Genomic DNA, 16,082 nt, shown 5'->3' with positions numbered 1-16,082 from the left:
TATACTGTGAAAGCGGAACAAAAATCAGGATGAAGATATCATCGCGACGTATGTGCACATATGCGTCATTTAAATTATCAGGGCTGTTAAAAATGCCGTTCATACACCGGCGAACAACAAACAATAACAATGCAACTGGAACCGTGAAGAAGATAAACGGTCTATAATCATTCCGTTATCAGGATGTTCAATGAATTCACCAACCATACCTAAACGCGTGTAAATATATATATAAATATAATTTAAATACGTCATTTGACTGGTCAACACTATCTACTATACACATGATATTACACGAGACTGCCTTCTATCAATCTTCCGTGTCATATTTTTATAGTGCTTCTGCTGATAATGGCATTCACGTATAGTTCAATGTAAGTAAAACCCAAATATGATATTACTAATAACTTGTGTATATTAGATAGTGTTGACGTCAAACGTCGCGATCATTTATCTATTCCACAGAACTTTCCAGTTTCAAGGTCAAACTGGTAACATTCTCAATTCAGTTGTATCACCTATGATCAAATCAATTTTTTTTCTCTTTGATTACTTATTATTTGTCGTCATAGAAATAGTCTCAATGAAGTTTTTGTCTTTTCTTTATTTTATTTTTTTCCTGATGATTTCGAAATGGGTTCGAGATACTTAGTCGACGAAATGAGGTGGGATTTGCCGTCGATATAGTCCCGCATTCCGTTGATTGTGACGTAACACAAATTGCGTCAAAATATGACGTCACAATCACCTGAATGTGGAATACTAATCGACGTCAAAATATGACGTCACAATCACTGACAAAAATCCATAATGTTCAACATATAGTAAAAGTTAATTTTTTAATTGTTTAATCATGTTTTTCCTGCATGACTCTTATCTTGCATCCGACGTATGCATTTATGGGAAATTTGAAAACTGGAAATTAATGTCGTGTACTCGCACTTGCGATACATTGTCGTTACTGATTACATTGATAAGACGTTGACTTTAACCCAAAAGTTGAAAAGGGAACTGCTTCTCTTTATAGTTAACTGATAATCCCGTTTAATACAGTTGTACGTAGTAGTGTAGTTATTCCCGCACAAAACACCAACATACTAAAGTCTCCCAAAACACGAACATACCACAGAGTCCCAAAACACGAACATACCACAGTCTCCCAAAACACGAACATACCACAGTCTCCCAAAACACGAACATACCACAGTCGACCAAAACACGAACATACTAAAGTCTCCCAAAAACACGAACATACTAAAGTCTCCCAAAACACTAACATACCACAGTCTCCCAAAACACGACCATACCACAGTCTCCCAAAACACTAACATACTAAAGTCTCACACAACACGACCATACCACAGTCTCCCAAAACACGAACATACAAAAGTTTCCCAAAACACTAACATACTAAAGTCTCACACAACACGACCATACCACAGTCTCCTAAAACACGAACATACTAAAGTTTCCCAAAACACTAACATACTAAAGTCTCACACAACACGACCATACCACAGTCTCCCAAAACATTAACATACTAAAGTCTCCCAAAACACGACCATACCACAGTCTCCCAAAACACGAACATACCACAGTCTCCCAAAACACGAACATACCACAGTCTCCCAAAACACGACCATACCACAGTCTCCCAAAACACGAACATACTAAAGTTTCCCAAAACACGAACATACCACAGTCTCCCAAAACACGAACATACCACAGTCGACCAAAACACGAACATACCACAGTCTCACAAAATACGAACATACTAAAGTCTGCCAAAACACGAACATACCACAGTCTCCAAAAACACTAACATACTAAAGTTTCACACAACACGACCATACCACAGTCTCCCAAAACACGAACATACAAAAGTTTCCCAAAACACGACCATACCACAGTTTCCCAAAACACGAACATACCACAGTCGACCAAATCACTAACATACTAAAGTCTCACACAACACGACCATACCACAGTCTCCAAAACACGAACATACCACAGTCGACCAAAACACGAACATACTAAAGTTTCCCAAAACACGAACATACTAAAGTTTCCCAAAACACGACCATACCGCAGTCTCCCAAAACACGAACATACCACAGTCGACCAAAACACGAACATACCACAGTCAACCAAAACACGAACATACCACAGTCGACCAAAACACGAACATACCACAGTCTCCCAAAACACGAACACACCACAGTCGACCAACACACGAACATACCACTGTCGACCAAAAGACACAACGGGGTGCAATTTCCCCGTTCCCCGGGACTAGGAATGCTTCTTAAAAGATTAATTTGTTTATATGTCTTAGCAAGACAATCAATTTATTATTATTTTGAGTTACACAACAGTGTGTCGATGGTGTGAATCCGGTTTGTTCAGATCGAGCTGGGTTGCATAATGGTATGACGACACTCACAGTTATCATTTTTCAATGCATGTACCTTTAAATCGAAAAAAATTATCGTGTTAAGAACGCTTTAAAATCATCAAAATGCATTGTAAAACTCATCTCAGCCATTCCAAATCGTTATATTTTTTCTCGGGGGAGACCCCCGGACCCCTCAAACAACAAAATCTCACGCCTTCGGTGCTCACAAATTCACCGAATACATCGTAAAACTCATTTCAGTACGGTGGCTGATTTATGCCATTTCGTCTTTTCGTCTTTTCGCCCCGAAAAGACGAAAATTAAATATCTTAATTCTCGTCTTTTCGTCTTTTCGCCCCGAAAAGACGAAAATTAACAAATTTAAATTTCGTCTTTTCGCGGCGAAAAGACGAAAAGACGAAAAGTCAAACACGAAAAGACGAAAGTGAAGCACGCTAATTAGCGCCTTTAATTTTCGTCTTTTCGCCTTCAAAAATCTCGTCTTTTCGTCTTTTCGTCTTTTCGTCTTTTCGCCCCGAAAAGACGAAAATTACAAACCTTAAATTTCGTCTTTTCGTCTTTTCGCCCCGAAAAGACGAAAATTAACAAACCTTAATTTTCGTCTTTTCGTCTTTTCGCCCCGAAAAGACGAAAATTAACAAACCTTAAATTTCGTCTTTTCGTCTTTTCGCCCCGAAAAGACGAAAATTAACAAACCTTAATTTTCGTCTTTTCGTCTTTTCGCCTTTTCGCCCCGAAAAAATACAAATTACAGATATACTTTGTCATCTATCATATACGACGGAGATTATAATGTAATTTCTAATGTATAATTATGATGAAGACCATGTCATGTATGCAGTCAAAATGTCTTTTCAAATAATACACAGTACATTGTACCTACTGATTGACTGTTATAATTAACTGTATTTGAGCAATTTCTTGGTACAAGTCCTTCCTTTAAACTCAAAGTCTTCACGAGTTGTCTTTCATAAATTATTTTGTTAACAAGTTTATCCGTGGTTCAAACGCTTTCAAATAATACCCGACAACTTTTTTTTTAAGTTGTGTAGGGGAGGCAACTCCTGTAAGTGCTATGTTTAGCATCTTAAGTTCATTATGGTCCTTACATATACACGGCAATGTTTTGATAAGCGTAATTGCTAAAGAGGGCGATTAGAACACAAAAAATAAGATATTACTGAATTTTTAAAAAATGTATCAATCACGCTAAAGGATTTGCGGAATGATGAATCTGTTAGTGGCACGTGGCATATGCCACGTGTGAGAAATCTACGTAACTGCTGTAAACAAACATGTTGACTTCTGTTTTAGAACTTCTAATCTTAGTTATTGATGAAGATACTTGTAATACTATCAATTTAATAAATCGATTGTTATCATAAACTACTTTGATGCTTCTATATTGAACAATTAAGTCAATATTAAGATAAAAAGATTTCAAAATGACTTCCACACCAGACCGGAAGGCGAAAAAGACGAAAAGACGAAAATTAAGGTTTGTTAATTTTCGTCTTTTCGGGGCGAAAAGACGAAAAGACGAAATTTAAGGTTTGTTAAATTTCGTCTTTTCGGGGCGAAAAGACGAAAAGACGAAAAGACGAAAATTAAGGTTTGTTAATTTTCGTCTTTTCGGGGCGAAAAGACGAAAAGACGAAAATTAAGGTTTGTTAAATTTCGTCTTTTCGGGGCGAAAAGACGAAAAGACGAAAAGACGAGAATTTTGAAGGCGAAAAGACGAGAATCAAAGTCGCTAATTAGCGTGTATCACTTTCGTCTTTTCGTGTTTGACTTTTCGTCTTTTCGTCTTTTCGCGGCGAAACTTTAAAAACACTAACTTTAAAAAGACGAAAATTAAGGTTTCTTAATTCTCGTCTTTTCGGGGCGAAAAGACGAAAAGACGAAATGGCACAAATCAGCCACCGTATTTCAGCCATTCTAAATCATAATTGTTTCCAGGGGAGAACCTTGGACCCTTCAAACGACAAAATCTCACGCCTTCGGTGCTCACAAATTCATCAAATACATTGTAAAACTCATCTCAGCCATTCTAAATAATAAGAAAAAAATCCCGGGGGAGACCCCCGAACCCCCCAAACACAAAAATCTCGCGCTTTCGGCGCTCGCAAATTCAGCAAAATGCATCGTAAAACTCATCTCTGCCACAGGGGGCCAACTCAATGAAAATGGATGTTGTCATACATTTTTTGTATTTGGTAGATGGACTGCTGAGTATATATGACAGTCATGTGATTTTTTTTCAGAAAATATGAGATTTGAAAAATTATTTAAAAATTATTTACGAAATATTGAGGATCTTTGCCCTCCCCATTACGTTTCATCTTCCTACGCCATTGCATAATTAGTGCGTTCACACGCATACTCCCAATATTATTGAGTTCACACATTATCATATATGTTGAAATAGTTAGATGAGAACAGAACGCGGGATCATAATTTGGTACATGTCTTGTACATATCGATCCCTTCTATAAGGAATTATACATATACATTGTAATAAAAAAAATCAAGGGACGCTTTATAAGACCAAATTTGGACTAACATTTCACTAAGTTATTGCACAGAGCAATTAATCAATCAAACAGAGATTTTTTTCATATAGTTTCATTTTGTAAATCGCGGTAAGTGAAATTGAATCCTTTAAACTTAGGAAAGATGTTTATAAGGATAGAGGTGCCTATTGGTCGAGTACACATATATATTAATGATATATCCATAAAAGTGTTTATCGCAGTATCATAGTTAGTGACCTCCTGCTTCCTACTTGTTATCTTGTCACGTGTCGAGACGTGATGCTTAATATTTACACATTATATATATATACATATATCCCAAAGTGTGCACTTATATAAGTATAATGACATCAGTGTACTACATGTGTGGTAGTATGGCTACCTTGGACAGTCTGACAATACCGCCATGGCCTCGACAATGAATGGCCTTGCAAGTACAAAGAGTCAAATACTTTGGTTCTCAAAACGGAAACCATTATATATAGTAACAATGATGGATCAAATACTGTGTGGACGGAATACTATCTTAGTGCGATGCTTTGTTTACTTGTGTAAATTTGGAAGTTATAGAGTGTTCGGTGAATTTCGATAAATCCAATTTGCGTCAGATATAGGCATCTTTTGACCACGTGCAGTTAAACATAGACTTGAGTATTTACCAACTTCGACTATGTTTTAATGGATTCGCTTGACTTTGTTAGTTGAATAGCACGTTTTCATTTGGGAAATATTTTTCAATTATTGTTACTTGACTAACTCTGTGAAAACTATAAATGGCGTCTCTTCACGACTCATCGTTTTACTGTATCACTGAACACGAACTTCCACCAGCGAAAAGACTCATCTACACTGTCATCAGTGTCGTCGCTGCATCCCTCGGGATCTTTGGTGCATCCTGGCAGATCATCACTTATTGCCCGGAAACGCAGGCTTTCCTGAAGCGGACAAATAGTACGGAAAAACCGCGTCAGCATTCCTTACAGCCAAACCCCGTGATAGTGCTGTTCTTAGCTCTCACTAACCTCACATCTTGTTTAGGTGGGTTTTTGTTTAATATCTCTGCGATATCGCCATCTAGTAAAACCTATACATGGTTTACTCACTCAAAGGATGAAATAGTTGTGCTTACAGCTTAATTAGCCTCGTTTATGAATATTCTTTTTCAGTTTAAAGTAATTTATTGCAATAAGCCAATGCATCTGACATCAGGCAAGGTCTATGAAATGCCATACAGGCTATCTTAAATGAATTTATGAGTATTAGCCTAACCATGTTAGCCTTAGCCACAGGGACATGTGACCTTACCTTATTCGCAAGTTTATGCCTAGTTTGTATTGTAGTCACAGGGACCTGGCACGAATTTCTAACCAACAATATTTATATATATATATGTTACTTGACCGCGTGCAGTTAACCGAACACACTATGATACATTATATATATACAATTGGTTGTAAATCCGTGCCAGGTCCCTGTGATTGTAGTTGTTTATTGTAAAATATTCCCCTTTATCTAACAAAATTTAAACCGTTAGTTGACATATACATGTAACCCGACACGTTGTAATTTATAAACAACCAATACTTCGCTAATTAGTTTAGTAATTGCTATCACCAACCCGATTATTTTTCTTCTATATTTAGCCTGTTAATTCGCATACTGATATGTATACATGAATTAAGCTGTTTGTTAATGATTCATTAACTGTTATTTGAACGTCCGTCGAATCATCTACACAGGTTCAGTGCTGAGGTCCGTGGCTACCTACATTGTTGCGACGCCACTTCAATCTAATGCCACAGTGGCATCACCCTCGACGTGTCCTAGTCTAAGTGATGCCACATTTATCCCTCAAGTCAACACAAATGTCAAAATTGCTGGTGGCATTTTGGAGGTATACGCATATTTAAAGTATTATAAATTTATAGTGGAAGATAAATCTGTAATGAATTATATTTAAAAACGTAGCAAATACCTAACTTTATAAAACACGCACTCGTACATGCTTTAAGCATTGTCCTACCAAAATCGTAGCATTTACCAAAATTAAAGATAAAGGCTTTGATATTATAGAAAGTGATTTAAAAACATTCACATATCACAATATCGTAAACTTCTTACTAGCACTGTCAGTCTGAAACCAATTACTGTTCTACCACAGGCGTTTGGTTCTATAGATGTTTTCTCTACATGTATCGTGGTGCAATGCAGTGTCCTTGACGCAGTATTACACACATACACACATAGAAAACTATCTATAGAGCCAAATGCCTGTGATACTACCACAGGTTTTCGTTTCTGATATAAGTATATGGTTGAAACGAAAACATGATACTATACCTATGTGCACAGAGATCAGAAACAATCGAATAGATCTACACAGATCTAGATATACATGTCAATTGTAAATCTGGATTTTGTTTTCTCCTTTAGGTTTTTACAGACTTCAGTTACGTGGCCTCCTCCTTATGGACCCTATCCTTCGCTATCAATATATACTCCCAGCTTGTTGGTAGGCACATGTAAGTACCTGGGATATATTTCTAATGGAATCATTATAAGATGTGGAATACGGGTAACATCATCCTCAATACAGTATAATATCTACCCCTGGAATATTCTATAACAAAGCTGAAGGTTCTGTCTGCGACAATTGGATGCACAATTAATTTGATCCTTTGATGTACATAAAAAGAATCGAATTACAACTACATTGTGTTTGGTTTTGTGGCTTTGAAGTTGGGCATCGCTCTGTACTATTCAAGGGAAGTTTCTGCTGGCCTGTCATTCGTCAGTTTTTCTCCTGAACTGCCCTCAGTCTTAGTCCAGGGGTGGATATAACGACAGTGAAAATAACCTCTAGAGTATCGAGGATGGGCTCAAACGGACAAAGCCTGTATGTTATTTTGTATAACGCTAGCCATTGTAAGCAAATATGAACTCCTGTTTCCAAGTTCAACATCAGCACTCTCAAAATAAAAACCAATCGAATATCGTATAGAATACAAAAGGATACAATTATGTATGCACTTAGCGTCGGAATATTATGTGGATTCTTGTAGCGAACGGATTGTGCTAAAATAAAATACTCGCTAAAATATGTACGTTCATGCTAAGATATATACGTTCATGCTAAGATATGTACGTTCATGCTAAAATATTTACGTTCGTGTTAAAATATGTACGTTCATGCTAAAATATGTATGTTCACGGATAACAACCGACTTATTAAATTATTATCGTATAGAAGGTAATAAGACTAAGATTAAGTAAGCCAATGGTATTTATACAGGTTTTAACAAGTGGAGAGCGTTAAAATTAACTACTCGCTAAAATATGTACGTTCAAAGTATCGCTCTATACACCTCACTAACGCACTCTATATAATTTAAGTGTCATCACAAAGGATTGGTAATGTAATACTAAATAAAGGTATCTAAAATTAGATATTGAATATGTTATCAAAATGTGTAATTCAATAATATTTTGAAAGATATGCTAGTCTCAACATTCACTGTTAACGTGCTTTGTTTACAGCCCTATGAAGGTGTTCCACCTATGGACGTGGTTGGGGACGAGTGTTAGTGTGATAGCCGGTCTGGTATCTATATATATGGGCACTGACTGGATGTCTAAGTAAGTTATATAAACTCTACATATAAAATAATTATTGAAATTAAATCAGATATCTTGAATATGTCGTCTGTATTTGGATTACTGCATGGATAAATGGCAATTTGCACGTCTTATCACAAGATTTTGATTGAAAACATGTTATGAATTACAATAAAATATATACATGTTTATATTTAAACCTGGCTTGTAACACCAGGGACCCGAGGACACGTTCCAGTTTAAGTGTATTAATACCAATCCTGTATAACACAGGGACATGAGAATATGTTACAGTTCATCATGTGTATAAAAACCAAGCTGGTTCATAACACAGGGGCATGGGTATAAGTTACAGTAGACCAATCCTGGTTCAGAACACAGGGGCATGGGTATAAATTACAGTAGACCAATCCTAGTTCAGAACACAGGGACATGAGAATAAGTTAAAATACCTATTTAATTACTTTAGAACCCTTTTCTAGTTGACCTGGGTATTTGATATCATTTTAGGTCTCTGTGGATTAAACAGCGAACGCTTCTATTTGTTGTTTGAATGATTTGCATAATTTATTTGTATTCCCAAGTTATTTTTAAAACGGTATCATAAGTTTCAGATAGAATATTCCTAGACACAAAACAAATAATTTGAGTAAGAACGACAATAACGTAATTTTACACGTATCCTCTTTTGATATTGTAGATGCCCCGGGTCAGGAGCGTATATTCTGGCGTTACATGTCCACTTATGTTCCAATGGCGTTTACATTAATTATGATCTGTGTCCTGTACTGGAAAGCCAGCATATCAGGTAAGCTATCAATGATCACAAACTTTATCCGATCTCTACTTTTTGTCAAAGCCTTGACAGAACAGTTACTAATAAGTGTTTGACTGATAAAATGTACAAGTATGTGGTGCTAAGTGTTTGGAGAACATGTACAAGAATGTGGTGCTAAGTGTTTGACAGAAAACATGTACTAGTATGTGGTGCTAAGTGTTTGACATAGAACATGTACTAGTGTGTGTGCTAAGTGTTTGACAGAAAACATGTACTAGTATGTGGTGCTAAGTGTTTGACAGATAACATGTGCTAGTATGTGGTGCTTAATGTTTGATAGACAACATGTACTAGTATGTGGTGCTAAGTGTTTAGCAGATAACATGTGCTAGTATGTGTTGCTAAGTGTTTGACAGATAACATGTACTTGTATGTGTTGCTAATTGTTTGACAGATAACATGTGCTTGTATGTGGTGCTAAGTGTTTGACAGAGAACATTTAGAGGTATGTGGTGCTAAGTGTTTGACAGAGAACATGTACTAGTATTTGGTGCTAAGTATTTGACAGAGAACATGTACTAGTATGTGGTGCTTAGTATTTGACAGATAACATGTACTTGTATGTGGTGCTAAGTGTTTGATAGATAACATGTACTTGTATGTGGTGCTAAGTGTTTTACATAGAACATGTACTAGTATGTGGTGCTAAGTATTTGACAGAGAACATGTACTAGTATGTGGTGCTTAGTGTGCGACAGATAACATGTACTTGTATGTGGTGCTAAGTGTTTGACAGAGAACATTTACAGGTATGTGGTGCTAAGTGTTTCACAGAGAACATGTACTAGTATGTGGTGCTAAGTGTTTGGAGAACATGTACTAGTATGTGGTGTTAAGTGTTTGACAGAAAACATGTACTTGTATGTGGTGCTAAGTGTTTGACAGATAACATTTACTAGTATGTGGTGCTAAGTGTTTGACATAGAACATGTACTAGTATGTGGTGCTAAGTGTTTTACATAGAACATGTACTAGTATGTGGTGCTAAGTGTTTGACAGAGAACATGTACAAGTATGTGGTGCTAACTGTTGGACAGAGAACATGTACTAGTATGTGGTGCTAAGTGTTTGACAGAGAACATGTACTAGTATGTGGTGCTAAGTGTTTGACAGATAACATGTACTAGTATGTGGTGCTAAGTGTTTGACAGATAACATGTACCAGTATGTGTTGCTAAGTGTTTGACAGATAACATATACTAGTATGTGGTGCTAAGTGTTTAGCAGATAACATGTGCTAGTATGTGTTGCTAAGTGTTTGACATAGAACATGTACTTGTAGGTGTTGCTAAGTGTTTGACAGATAACATGTACTAGTATGTGGTGCTAAGTGTTTGACAGAGAACATGTACTAGTATGTGGTGCTAAGTGTTTTACATAGAACATGTACTAGTATGTGGTGCTAAGTGTTTGACAGAGAACATGTACTAGTATGTGGTGCTAAGTGTTTGACAGATAACATGTGCTTGTATGTGGTGCTAAGTGTTTGACATAGAACATGTACTAGTATTTGGTGCTAAGTATTTGACAGAGAACATTTACAGTATGTGGTGCTAAGTGTTTGACAGATAACATGTACTTGTATGTGGTGCTAAGTGTTTGACAGAGAACATTTACAGGTATGTGGTGCTAAGTGTTTGACAGAGAACATTTACAGGTGTGTGTGCTGTTTGACAGAAACATGTACTAGTATGTGGTGCTAAGTGTTTGACAGATAACATGTACTAGTATGTGGTGCTAAGTGTTTGACAGATAACATGTACTAGTATGTGGTGCTAAGTGTTTGACAGATAACATGTCTAGTATGTGTTGCTAAGTGTTTGACAGATAACATGTACTTGTATGTGTTGCTAATGTTTGACAGATAACATGTATTGTATGTGGTGCTAAGTGTTTGACAGAGAACATTTACTAGGTATGTGGTGCTAAGTGTTTTACAGAGAACATGTACTAGTATGTGGTGCTAAGTGTTTGACAGAGAACATGTACTAGTATGTGGTGCTAAGTGTTTGACAGAGAACATGTACTAGTATGTGGTGCTAAGTGTTTGACAGAGAACATGTACTAGTATGTGGTGCTAAGTGTTTGACAGAGAACATGTACTAGTATGTGGTGCTAAGTGTTTGACAGAGAACATGTACTAGTATGTGGTGCTAAGTGTTTGACAGAGAACATGTACTAGTATGTGGTGCTAAGTGTTTGACATAGAACATGTACTAGTATGTGGTGCTAAGTGTTTGACATAGAACATGTACTAGTATGTGGTGCTAAGTGTTTGAGAACATGTACTAGTATGTGGTGCTAAGTGTTTGACAGAAACATGTACTAGTATGTGGTGCTAAGTGTTTGACAGAGAACATGTACTAGTATGTGGTGCTAAGTGTTTGACAGAGAACATGTACTAGTATGTGGTGCTAAGTGTTTACATAGAACATGTACTAGTATGTGGTGCTAAGTGTTTTACAGAGAACATGTACAAGTATGTGGTGCTAAGTGTTTGACAGAACATGTACAAGTATGTGGTGCTAAGTGTTTGACAGAGAACATGTACTAGTATGTGGTGCTAAGTGTTTGACAGAGAACATGTACTAGTATGTGGTGCTAAGTGTTTGACATAGAACATGTACTAGTATGTGGTGCTAAGTGTTTGACAGAACATGTACTGTATGTGTGCTAATGTTACATAACATGTATAGTATGTGGTGCTAAGTGTTTACAGAAACATGTGCTAGTATGTGTGCTAAGTGTTTGACAGATAACATGTACTAGTATGTGGTGCTAAGTGTTTGACAGATAACATGTACAGTATGTGTTGCTAAGTGTTTGACATAGAACATGTACTAGTATGTGGTGCTAAGTGTTTGACAGATAACATGTACTAGTATGTGGTGCTAAGTGTTTGACAGAGAACATGTACTAGTATGTGGTGCTAAGTGTTTGACAGAGAACATGTACTAGTATGTGGTGCTAAGTGTTTGACAGAGAACATGTACTAGTATGTGGTGCTAAGTGTTTTACATAGAACATGTACTAGTATGTGGTGCTAAGTGTTTGACAGAGAACATGTACTAAGTGTTTGACAGAGAACATGTACTAGTATGTGGTGCTAAGTGTTTGACAGAGAACATGTACTAGTATGTGGTGCTAAGTGTTTGACAGAGAACATGTACTAGTATGTGGTGCTAAGTGTTTGACAGAGAACATGTACTAGTATGTGGTGCTAAGTGTTTGACAGAGAACATGTACTAGTATGGTGTGGTAAGTGTTTTACAGAGAATATGTACTTGTATGTGGTGCTAAGTGTTTCACAGGTGCTAAGTGTTTGACAGAGAACATGTACAGGTATGTGGTGTGAAGTGTTTGATAGATAACATGTACAAGTATGTGGTGCTAAGTGTTTAGCAGTGGACATTTACATGTATGTGGTGCTAAGTGTTTAGCAGTGGACATGTACTAGTATGTGGTGCTAAGTGTTTGACAGAGAACATGTACTAGTATGTGGTGCTAAGTGTTTTACAGAGAACATGTACTTGTATGTGGTGCTAAGTGTTTTACAGATAGCATGTACTAGTATGTGGTGCCAAGTGTTTAGCAGCGGACATGTAGAGGTGCTAAGTGCTTGACAGAGAACATTTATATGTATCAGGTGCTAAAAGTTGCTTGACCAAACAGTGAAAATAAAAGATACCAAAAATGATCTATGTCTGACAATGGACAGAGGGGTCTTTTCCTGCTTTTCAAACTTTGACTACATCCTATATGTAAAATTTGAGACAGATCACTTCAGTACTCAGAAGAGAAATAGCGGTAACAAGCTTCAATTATCAAAATCCAAGGTGGCGGCCTGTCGGCCACATGTTCACCGATTGGTCCAAAAATGCAATATGCACAACTAGGGCCCTACATATAAATTTGAGACAGATCAGTTCAGCACTTTCCAAGAATATTATCGGTAACAAACTTAAACTATCAAAATCCAAGATGGCGGCCTGTCAGCCATCTTGTTCATTAAACCGTCCCAAAATACAATATACACAACTAGGGCTCAAGGGGAACCTACACATAAAATTTGAGACAGATATCTTTAGTACTTTCCAAGAAATTGCAATAACATACTTCAACTATCAAAATTCAAGATGGTGGCCAATCGGCCATCTTGGTCACTGATCACTCCCAAAATGCAATATGCACAACTAGGTTCCTAAAGGAAACCTGTACATGAAACTTGAGATAAATCCCTTCAGAACTTTTTGAGAAATAGTGGTAACAAACATCAACTGCCATAACCCAGCCATATCAATTTTCCGATCAGCCTCAAAATCAGCATGACACTCCTAGGGACTAAGGAAACCATGCATGTAAAATTTGAGAAATATCCGTGGAGTACTTCTTGAGAAATAGTGGTAACATGCATTTTTGACTTTTGATTTTTTTCATCAGATGGTGGGCTAAAAACCATGTAATGTATTAAAATACAGATTGTCATTATACACTTATTATTGAATGAAATATGAAATAATGAAGATATTTCTAGTGAAATGATGCACAGCTAGATTAAATTTCTAGATGTCTGACTTGAATATATATGTTACAGCTGGTAATGTTCTTTTATTTTATCTTGTTCTTTCAGTATCTTTATTATTTACAAAATTAACGGCGATGGTTGGCCATGAAGAGCAGGCTATCATTCAGCGTTTGAGGATGAGATTCTTCTGGATTGTGTTTTTCTTTGCATTATGGTAAGTTAACATATAGATAGTAATTGCTGTGCTGGGTCAAAAACCTTCTAATCCTTCTACATGTGTAGTACATATATAAAGTGAATCCAACCCCAATATTGCTCATAGAAAATGTATCTTCCAAACTATACATGTACAGTATTTATACAGCGCACTGCCTTTAAAATATATTGAAACACCCTCTCCTACCCTGAAAGGGTGCTCAGTCTGTAGAGCACTTGGCTAGTGTTCGGAGGGTCCCGGGTTCGAATCTAAATACGGTGTACTTATCAAAAAGTTGAAATCATAACATTTATAAATATCTTTTTTCAGCTGGTTCCCAAACTTTGTTGACTGCTTTTTCCATATTGACCTCCTGGCTGAGAAATGCATGTATAAGTTGGATGGGTTGTTGTTTCCTTTGTGGATAATAGAGGTATTTATTGTCACATTACTACATATATGATTAATGTCCTCTTATGTATATTTTGATTCAATTGTATCAAAGGGAAGTAAATAATAGCTATATGTTTCCTTTGTCTTCTGATATTTTCTATAGTTGATTCTACATCATGTGACTTAAAGATGCTCCACCTACATCATGTGACTTAAAGATGCTCCACCGCCGACAGAGCATAAATGATACCCATCATTTGAGCAATAATTGATGTTTAATCGTGTATATATATATATGTCTAATTAACACAAAAAGTAATTTAAAATAATTTATTTTGCTTTCGGTGCAAGCGCAATCAGTACGGCATTCAATATAGGACATAGTACCATGAAATATTTTCGGGATGCAATTAATTATTTTTAATATTTTTATCTTTAAGTAAAATTAGTAGCTCAAACTTTTCAATGGTGGTAATGGTGTAAAGTAAGTAATTTTTGGAGCTGAAGAAAAATACTAAATCGTCTTCTCCTGTTTTTTTATAGAGAAAAAATACCATTTGTCAGCGGTGGAGCACCTTTCATTACCTGCATTTGTTATGTGTGTGGATCTTAATAATGGGGTGAACCATCTTGGAAATTCCACAATATATACAGTTATAGGATTACTTATTTACCGGTACTATATATATATATTTGAAGTATCATATATATAGACATTTGTTTGTAAGGTGTTAGCCATACTCTTGATATTATTTCTTTGACATAATTCTACCTCTATGTTCTGCATGATTATTTATAAGAATCAATTTCCGCATTTAACAGCTGTAACATTTTAATTCCAGGCTCTAGTGAATCCTCTACAAGGACTTTTAAACTGTTTTCTGTATGGTCGGAAGTGTTCCTGTAAGCCGTTTGTGTTTAATGCTCGAACAAGGCGGCACTATACTCCTATCATGGACACGGATAGATCTTATACCGGACTTCTAAACAATTCAACAGACTCGCCCATCTCGTGACACGTAGCTTTGTTAGATCTTATACCAGACTTCTAAACCATTCAACAGACTCGTCCATCTTGTGACACGTAGCTTTGTGGGTCCATCTTTGTTGTTATTTGTATTGTGATGATAATATTGTCACATTTTTTAACTTCTTTGTCACAAAACGCAAATAATTTTCATCTGTGAAAGGCTTTACAAACGAAAATAACACGGAGGGAGGAAGCATGAAATGCTAGATAAACATCCAAAATGTGTAATAATATAATGAATCGGCTAACATATTCAGTGTTTTACAATCAATTATATAACATAATTTATTGGAACAAGACAATAAGACAGCTTTGAGGAGATATCACTAATGTTGATATCTAAATCTTCAAACTACTGATAAACCATTGACTATGTATTGATGATATTATATATTTACTTGCATGATCTCATATGAATGTTCAAATATTTATATTAAAGTAACTTTATGCCATTACTGAAAGTGGCTTTGTGTTCATTTTGTTTAAATAAACATAGACCAGTAAATGTTTTCCCCCAACTAATGAAAACATCTGA

At 36.3% G+C, this 16,082-nt stretch overlaps 1 protein-coding gene across 1 annotated transcript; it reads left to right on the top strand.

The window, feature by feature from the left end:
* The first annotated feature begins 5,284 nt into the window (after positions 1 to 5,284).
* Positions 5,285 to 16,008, top strand: LOC138326510 (uncharacterized). The gene is made up of 9 exons (XM_069272609.1): positions 5,285 to 5,988; positions 6,690 to 6,844; positions 7,384 to 7,472; positions 8,488 to 8,586; positions 8,900 to 8,954; positions 9,184 to 9,373; positions 14,034 to 14,142; positions 14,455 to 14,557; positions 15,360 to 16,008. The coding sequence occupies exons 1-9, from the start codon at positions 5,724 to 5,726 to the stop codon at positions 15,531 to 15,533; spliced, it is 1,239 nt and encodes a 412-aa protein (XP_069128710.1). The 5' UTR covers positions 5,285 to 5,723; the 3' UTR covers positions 15,534 to 16,008.
* The last annotated feature ends 74 nt before the right edge of the window (positions 16,009 to 16,082 follow it).

This window comes from Argopecten irradians, chromosome 6, assembly GCF_041381155.1.
Source record: "Argopecten irradians isolate NY chromosome 6, Ai_NY, whole genome shotgun sequence".
In the NCBI taxonomy this organism is placed as follows: domain Eukaryota; kingdom Metazoa; phylum Mollusca; class Bivalvia; order Pectinida; family Pectinidae; genus Argopecten; species Argopecten irradians.
The sequence above is the reverse complement of the archived record's forward strand: the minus strand, read 5'-3'. Positions and strand labels throughout refer to the sequence as shown.

Excerpts from the sequence above, each read along its gene's own strand:
- LOC138326510 (XM_069272609.1), top strand. The coding sequence starts at position 5,724 with ATGGCGTCTCTTCACGACTCATCGTTTTACTGTATCACTGAACACGAA. Across the intron at positions 8,587-8,899 it reads GGCACTGACTGGATGTCTAA|GGGCATGGGTATAAGTTACA; the intron begins GTAAGTTATATA and ends TTCATAACACAG. Across the intron at positions 14,558-15,359 it reads TTCCTTTGTGGATAATAGAG|GCTCTAGTGAATCCTCTACA; the intron begins GTATTTATTGTC and ends TTTTAATTCCAG.